This window comes from Clarias gariepinus, chromosome 8, assembly GCF_024256425.1.
Source record: "Clarias gariepinus isolate MV-2021 ecotype Netherlands chromosome 8, CGAR_prim_01v2, whole genome shotgun sequence".
In the NCBI taxonomy this organism is placed as follows: Eukaryota; Metazoa; Chordata; class Actinopteri; order Siluriformes; family Clariidae; genus Clarias; species Clarias gariepinus.
The window spans coordinates 13974378-13983573 of NC_071107.1; the positions used below are offsets into that span (position 1 = coordinate 13974378).

The 9196-nt window shown below is 37.2% G+C and overlaps 1 protein-coding gene across 1 annotated transcript; it reads right to left on the reverse strand.

The window, feature by feature from the left end:
- Window positions 1–84: 84 nt before the first annotated feature.
- Window positions 85–7981, reverse strand: cep68 (centrosomal protein 68). Its single transcript, XM_053501249.1, has 7 exons — window positions 7835–7981; window positions 4286–4638; window positions 2634–4016; window positions 2432–2554; window positions 2212–2308; window positions 1030–1158; window positions 85–766 (listed from the first exon to the last, which is right to left on the reverse strand). Exons 2-7 carry the CDS (start codon window positions 4574–4576, stop codon window positions 729–731), a joined length of 2061 nt encoding a protein of 686 aa, XP_053357224.1. The 5' UTR covers window positions 4577–4638; window positions 7835–7981; the 3' UTR covers window positions 85–728.
- Between the last annotated feature and the right edge of the window lie 1215 nt (window positions 7982–9196).

Genomic DNA, 9196 nt, shown 5'->3' on the forward strand with positions numbered 1-9196 from the left:
TAAAAAAAAGTTGTCTTGGTGTAGTCAATTTTACAAATGCCAAAAATATACTCTTATTTATACAACACAGGACAAAAGACAAAGCAGTTGTACAAAGTTTATTCTCTTGTTAATAGAAAACTGCAATCAAGATCATTTTTAATAATCCAAAAAATAGTTTGATTCTTAAATGCCAGTATAGAGTGACTGGAAAGTTTAATGTAGTCTTTCTAGAATAAGCTATAATAACATGCATAACATCAATAAGGACTTAGTTTATAGTGCTTATAAAAGGTACACACTGTGCACTGTGGACAACAGTCTATTGTGTACCTTTTTGCTTGGATAGAAACTGAAGCTGCAGGGCTGGTATTGAGCACTTATTAAACCTTAATGAATAGCCCTAATAACCTGAGATCCTGATATGTACCAGGACAGACAAGCACTATACTGTAAAATGTTGCAAAATAATATACTTATGACATTGAGTGACCTTTTAGTAATATGAGAGCAATATATAGTACATGTCACTGAACATATCCAAAGCAAATGTGCAAAATTAAAAGTGCATCTGTGGTAACAGTTGACATACACATATGCGTAAAGTACAACATGATAGCTCTTTAAAGTAAATGTTAAAAAATTTAATGCACAGACAACAAACAGTGTTAAATACTTAAATACTTCAGCCACTCAGAATTACCGCTTTGCTACAGCACCTGCACATAAAATGAGGGTCACAGGCACATTCAATGGTACTGATCCTGACTGCTGAATGATGTCTCTTCTGCAGGGTAAGAAAATGAAGGTTTACAGTACAATGTGCCATTAAACCCAGGTCAGAAGACAAATTAATGTGGTAAACAGACTACACATAAATTAATACCCAATAACCATTCAATTCAAAAATTCCAACAATTCAAAATTTTATATATTCAATACTAACGTCAATATTAACAATATTTAAGGGAAACATGTAAACACTGAACAAACATGTAAACATTTTGAGCTCCCGTCTGACTAACAAAGGTTTACGTGAACATTACTAACCTGTGCTGTCCTGTGAGTTTGGTTCAGTGAGACAGTCCATGGTGGATAAAATCGAGGAGAAGAGATGCTCTGAATGAGCCTCCAGTGTATGAGACTGCCTCTCTATTAACGTCAGTGTCTCTTTCAGAACTTGATACCCATAGAAGTAAAAGAATATATAAAAATAATAAGTTATTATTTAAATGCACTGATCGTTACTGCAATAACATACTGTATATGTACAGTACATGTCTGCAGTACAAGTGCAGTCACAGATTGATGATATGAAACGACAAGAACAAGGAACACGGAAAATACAGCCTTTATGTCAGGCATGCATGGTAAATTATTTTCCAGCTAGACTGCTGTCACACATGACTGTGCTAGTGGGTTACAGTGTAATATTTGTTTACAACTGCAGTGCTATAACCATATACCAAAAAAAAAATGATCATGTTTTTGCTAAATAAGGAAGACTTTAGCAGCACTTTGATCCTTCTGAACATTCAGTAACACAATGCAGCTCTTTTTTCCAGGGACTGGGGGAACAAACAGGACAAACAATTTAGAGAACTGAGTAATGACGTAGGGGCATGTTTTCCATTAGGACACTTTAACACAGGGTTCACCAGGGGGAGCTATTAATAAACAAGAACACTGACATAGAATTTACATGAATATTACAGAAAATTTAATATTATAAAAATATGCTTATGATCAGTGGACTCAAGGAACACATTGCCCAGTCAAATTTGACATATTTTATAATTATTTTTTCTATTAAGTCATTACACTAATATGATAATTCAATATGCAACTTCTAAACAGAGCAAAGATTTATAAATCTAGCATTACATCTGTAATGTATTGGTTAAAGTAGCTACTTTTTTATGCAAAATGATTATTCATGTCATATATTTTCTAGTTTACTAAAGTAAGTAATGTTAATAGAGTCATATTTAATAATTGTGTTAATAATGCAAATATACCTATAAGGACATACACAAGGCGACAGGATTTTTTTAAATTATATGAACAAACTGGAATGAAAAAGTGTAGCATATGACTACTTAATTATAGTAGCTCAACAAAACAGACATAAAACATAGTTAAATATTTAGCACCTTAACACATACAAATAAAAAGGAATATTTATACATATTTATGCCAAAATCAGAGATAAGATCAATCATAAAGACTCACAGGGAGCAGTCGAGTTCATACAGCACAAAAGCATCTCTCCAGTCTGGAGGATGGATGCAGTAAGTGGCCTGTGGGTTTGGACTTCCTCCTGAAAACTCTTTAAATAATATACTGATTGATTTATTGATTCGTTCACGGTAAAATTACTTGTATTAAATATTTTTAATAAATCATACAATATGTATATACACATATCTTATATAGTGTTTATAGTACTGACCTTATAGTCAGCCAGAGAGGCTTTAACACTCTCAATGTCCACTGAAGGAGGGTAAAGCAAATCCATCTTCTCCACCACCTTGTGCAGCCATTGAATCAGTTTTTCTAAATTTGAGCAGAATGTCTAACAAGACACAATACATGTTACATTGGCTTTGAAGTCACTGACAGTTAATTCAGAACAACAGAAAGTTTTAACTCACTTGCAAGTGCTGCAAAAGGGAGTCCTGTGTCTCATTCGCTCCCTCAACAGTCTCTGTCTCTCTCTTAAACTCATCCCAAGACATTCCACCTAACTGATCCACAATGGCTTCCAAATCCCTCAAGTTATTTCTGGTTACCTGGTGGCCTATTACCTGCACTCTATTATCCACTCCCTTGGTCTTCTCTATAAAAGGAATGTCTTCAGTAGACCCTTGCACACAAGAGACGTCAGCTGCCTGTTTCTCCACTTGTACTGGGAAAGATCTAACTAATGCACTGTCTTTCTGCAGAGACTCCCAGTCGTTGGTGGTTGGCTGACTAATGTGTATTGTAATGTCTTTTAATTTCTGAGAAAGATCTTGAATCTCCTGTAGCTGCTCTGGCAAGTGGAGAAACTCCTCATCCCACTCACCAAGTGACCCTGGATGGGGTAAGATGCTTGTGGACCTGATAAAGGTCGGAGGAGACCTGGATGTGGAAAAGATGCCACATTTCTTATAATGAAAGCTGTCTTTCCCCTCACAATCCAGACTTTCAATTGATAAACCCACCTGCTCCAGGGAGGAATTCATGCTTCTTGACACCCTGAGGTCTGACAACCTGGAATGTGCCAGATTCTTCAGATTCAGATTTTGAAATCCAAAACTTTGACTAGAACCTGGCCTAGTTTTTCCCTTCCTCATTCCAGAAACAGGCTGGTCCAAGAAGGAAAGACTAGACGAGCTAAGAAAACTGTCTACTCCAATGCCAGAGTCTTGTAAAGGCTGATCAGTTCGTAAGATCTGTTCATTTGATCCCCAGGTATTTGTCATGTTGGGCCTAAGAGGATATGTATAATCCAGGAGGGACTGATACTCCTTGTCAGGGTCCCAGCTTGGAGACTTACGGTTTGGAGAGGGTGGTAAGGTACTGGGGATAGCACAGGCCCAATAAGTGATCTGATAGCGGGACATTCGTTTAGGTTCAGAAGTGTAGCTTTTGCTGTTACTCCGTGAACAGCCAGTGTTTAGAAAAGAGGGTCTTACTTGCTTGGATTCCCTTGTGGTTGCCCTTTGGGATGTTCGGGAGGTGTATGAATGAGGAATAATATGCTGGGTGGAAGTCACTTTAGGGCTTAATGGGACTGTGAGGTCTAAATCATTTAAAAAGGAACTCGAAAGGCTCCTACTTTCAACTTTGTTTGCTGAAGAAACAGGACAGAAATTAGGTTCCTCGTGAGAAGAACATAGCGTAAGTTCTGATAAATGTAAAGAGGCACAAAGGTCTTCTCTGGTTGCTGAAAGAGGAGAAGCAATGATACGTTGAACACTCGTGCTATCCAACATGTTAGAATCCATCCCCTCATCTTGTGTTTCATGTTTGTCCACAGTGCTCATGTGAACCTGTGAAAATGCATAAAAGAAGACTTTAATATATTGCTATGAAAGTACCATTTACACAGAATTCCTATGCTACAGCACTATAATACTGTGTGAATAAGTATGTCAGTTTTTCCTCAGGGTTTAGTAACAATGTTTCTCTAATAATGCAAAGACCAAGTTGGTAATTTCTAGATATACACAATCACACTAATCCGTAGCAAATTAATCAACAACAAATCCACAAGCATTAGAACCTTTCAAAATCAAACTTATAGCCTTTACCAACTTACCCTTTCTAAGTATTCAAGTGTGGAAGGATTCTTCAAAATTGAAATCTGGTGCTCTGTTGAGATCAGTGGCTTTCGTGCAGTATACAAGCTCTTGCCTGTCATGAACCTAGAAGTAGGTGCCATGGTAACTGTTTTTTTGCTAGAACCGATCTCTCCGGCAGAGTCCTTAGCCTCCTGGCCAAGGACTGACCTTGATCTGTCACTGGCTTCCTGCGTGAGGTGTCTTGTGTATCCACTGCGAATAAACGTTGGGATCCGGCTTTTATGGCTCCCATAGTTTCTCTGCTCCATCTGAGACAAGGTGTCTGATAAAACTTAGTCAATTTCCCATTTTTCTCAGCAAGATGGATAAACTGTAAAAATAAGGTGATCAAAAGTAAGGATCACATGTAAGATAACTACAAAAAAGTAAATAGACCGCTGTAGAGTGGACTGGAGCCTATCTTATCTAACTTAAGGCAAAAGGCAGGATAGACCTTGGATGGGGTGCCAGCCCATTGATAGGCACAGGCACTTTGCTAAATATGTATACACTATAGGCAATTTGGAAATGCCAATTAACCTAGACTGTTTTTTGACTGTGACAATAAACCAGAGGACAGTGAGAACACACAAACTCATGCACATAGAACAGAGGCTGGATTCTAAAACCCACCCAGAGATAAAAATGTATGCACCAACATGTGTTACAATTTAGCAACTACCATTTTTTTCCCTTCTTTTCAGATTCATTAAGTAGGCCAAATAAAAGTTAAAAGAAATTTCTGATTTTAAAACAGACAAGATTGTTGTTCAATACAAACATATAGTTCGGTTTAAAGAAATGAGTAAAACATGCCATGAACTGATCAGCATGGGCCTCCTGAAAGATGTCTTCTTGTCTTTGTAGGACTGTTGAGAACAGTCCTTTTATTCTATGCCTATGCAGGCTGTTGCTTTTAAAGGCTGCTAAACAGCTAGTCAATAAAGTATTAATAACGTAATTAATAGCTAAACTTTACCAATAGGGGTCCATTTACTTCTTGCATGTCTCTGTATATGCTTCATAATTACAATTATGCAAAATCACATAGTGAACATATAAATCCACACCACATTGCATGTGAAAAGCTAAATAAGCTCAGGTAAATGTAATGATGAGGCTGATACTTGATATGGCTCAGTAATGAGTACATGCTCAGACTTGCCTGCTATTTAAGATTAAATATGTTCTTTGTATTCGCAATCTGCAAATAATGTTCCAGGAAAGTAATTCAGAACCTAATGTGGACAAAAGGATCAGCCTGCATTTACAGTATCTACAGTATCTAAAGGATCAGCCTTCATATATCTATCAAAAAGATCAGTAATGATCAATAATATCACTATTATTATATCTACCTCTCCTCAGTGTAATTTTATTTATCAGCAGATTAGACTACTCTATCTTTCTCCTAGCCTGGTTCAGTGATTTCAGGCACTTCTGGTTTCCATGGTGAATGACAGAGGATGGCTTGGCTAAAAAGCTGCTCACATGCTGAGTGCAACACATTGCTTTAAGGTACAATGTGCAAGTGCTGCGCAAAAGTCCTCATATTAAATGATAAATTAAGTTAAAGAAATGGGAATAAATGTTTTACTGACGGGCTACAAAGTGCCCGGAGATACAAATTCAAAATTAATTGTTTATGTAACAAACTCAGCAGCAACTACATTTCCCCTCGTATCTGTTCCAATCAACCAGCATTCAGCATCCATCAAGTCTTTTGCACAGTGCGGTACATGAATTCTAAAGCCACAGAAGCTGCAGTAATAGTCCAATCAAAATAAAATGCACCAACTCAATCCGAACAGACAGGCTAGCCTGTTTAAAAAAATGTTTAAGTGTAAAGGGTGGTGTAAACCTTTGTTAACCCATTAAATAGAAAAATGTGAGCCATGTAAACTCTCAATCCAATTATTTATTACTTTTGGAATAATTATATTCTTTTTCGCACATGTTGGTGGCATGTGGGGGCAGCAGTACTTCAGGGGATGAGTTTCTGGAAGGAATGTTTTACAGTTCTCAATGAGCTGTAAACGTGCCCTTGCCCTTTTATCCTGTTAAAAAAAAAAAGGCAGGAGCATCAAAATGAACAGTAGAACCACTAATATAATTTCTGAGATGTATTGTGGGTCCTTTTTGTTTATAGTCTTTTATTGAGTTAATTGAAGTTGTAAAAAAATCTGTTCGTAAAATTCATTCATATAAAGCAGTAAAGTTGTAATCTCTAATCTGAATAAATTCAATGCAGCTAGTGTGTTTTAAAACCAAAGGATGCCAAATGACAAAGGGAAAGTGGTATTACCATTGTGTTTGTTTAAATGTGATCATCTTGCACTAAAGAAAACAAATATATTGATAGTTGGGAGATAGCCTGATGAAAACCTTTGTCAAACATATTGTTGTAGTGACACAGCAAGTACCAGAGCTGCCTTACAGCTCTATGGTCCTCAGTTCAATCCTGAACTATTTGTGTGGATTTGCTGTACATGTTGCTTACCTCTATGCTATAGTAAATTACCTAGGGATGAGCAAGCATGCAAATGTGTGTTGGTACACTGGTGTCCCAAACCAGGTTTTTGCTCATTATTCCTAATAAAGGATTTGTACCACATCATTGCAGATGATAAATGACTGAACACATTTAAAAGGCTTACAATTTTAAAATGCCTGCATATAAATCAAAGAGGGAAAACAGTGATTTGACTGTATGTTTTAGCTTTGGTGATACTATTCTTATTTAAAGGCCTGGTATTGTAACTTTATTGCAAATGACGAAATGACAGATGTGAAACCTTCTGCATGCGAGTTGTAATAACCCTCATGATGGTGTTTGCATACACACCTATCAAAAGCTACTCTGTCACATAGATGCCTGCATGTTTGGACACCACCATGGCAACTCTGGACTGAGCGCACTGAACCAAAATGTACAGTCTTATAGTGTTCACATGTGTTCTCTTGGAATTAATTCAACACTTACAACCAAATGGTTTTAAACCTGATCAATCTATGTTAAAAAAAAAAAAAAAAAAAAAAAACAGTATTTATTTTGGATAACAGGACTTGGCCAGAATGTATGACCTGCGTTTAAAGCAAAGTATAATAATGAAGCTGCTACAGACCCTCAGGTTTCTGTAGAATAGTGAGTTGTAAATGTTTAATCTACTACATGCATCATTTAGGGCTGAATCAAGCTTTTGGAGAAGTAATAACCCTCCAGCTGATAAACAGCAGGCGCTGAAGAAACCGAAAGCTTTTATTATTGTTATTATTATTATTATTATTATAGGTATTTTTGTGAAGGAAAATGACTAAAGGGTTAATAAAATGAACATCTTCTGTTAAGTTAACTTTAACACATAACTGCTGTAATTTGTCACAATTTAACCTAAGCGTAACTGTTAATCAGTGTAAACTCGCACCGCGTCTGACTGACTGTTCCACCGCTTCTCATCAGAAACAAAGACAATCTTCGGTGTTACTAGGCAGCCATTTTAGGTGGGTTAATAATACAGTGTAAATACCTTTTTCCAGATGTAGCGCAGAAATAAAATGTAAAAAAAAAAAAAAAAACTTTATGTAAACCTCAAACGTACTGTACACGTAGTGAAATGTTCAGCAGTTAAAATACAGTTGCGTCCGGTAGTAACTGGTTCCTTTAAGAGGCAGCGGAAAAGCGGAAGAGCGCGAGGCATCCAGCCAATAGGAACATCAGGCTTTTAACCTCGGTTCCTCTCAGGCTTCTCGCTCCTTCTGCATTCCTATTTCCTTTTATATATCTGTTGAATGCAAATATGTGATTATTCCTATTATTATTACTACACAATACACCAGTCATGGGCAGTGAACTGGATAAAACAAAACTTCCTATTCGAGAACACTGAAAAAGTCTTGTTTAATATTAATGTCACATTAATGTTGAAAACCATAAATGCCATTTTTACTCAAAATCACTCATACTCATACTGCATAGGCTATATTCTACACTATGCCACTACTTTTTTTCCTTGTCACTGGTGAGGTAACCTTATCTTTTGCGCATTCCAAGGGAAATGTGGTGTAACAAGAAGTCTAGTGTACAATAATCTTTTTTAAAAAATGCATAATTGGGCCACAATTCGTTCATTGTTCTATATACCGATTACCCTGTGTACAGATAGGGTTGCGGGTGGCCTGGAGCCTATCCCAGGAAACTAGGGCACAAGGCGGAGTACACCCCGGACAGGGTGCCAATTAATGCCATTATTTGTCAGTGAAATTATTTTTTCGCAGAGCACAGGTTCAGCCAGGATACAGCGCCCCTGGAGCACATGGGCCTACGGGCCTTGCTGAAGGGTTCAACAGGGGCAACCCCCCCCCAAAAAAAAAAAACAGTAACCTACAGCCTTAACTGTTTAAGCCAGCACTGCTGTTATTATTGTAGGTATAATCCATCAGGGCATTCACACACACATTATGGACAATTTGGGAACACTAATTATTCTAATCGACATGTTTTTAGACTGTGAGAGGAAACCCACCAAACAGAGGCAACGTGCAAACTCTACGCACACAGACCCAAGGTGGGAATCAAACACTCGAATCTGGAGGGGCACGGCCACAGTGCTAACTACTAGGCCCCGTGCCCCTGGACCAGTTTAATTTTAGACTTAAGTTTTTAAAGTACACTAGACTACATGTTCATCTATGTTTCTAGAGAACACTTGAGGATACCACTTAAGTAAAGTAGCCTTTTCCTCCTATGTACTGTATGTATCTATCTTCAACAAATAAAATTCCATTATAATGGTACTTGCACTATATTCAGATAGTTGGACACACAATTTCACATCAACCTAAAAATCCTATTTAATTGTTTTTTTCTTTTTTGTATGTTTGTTTTTCTC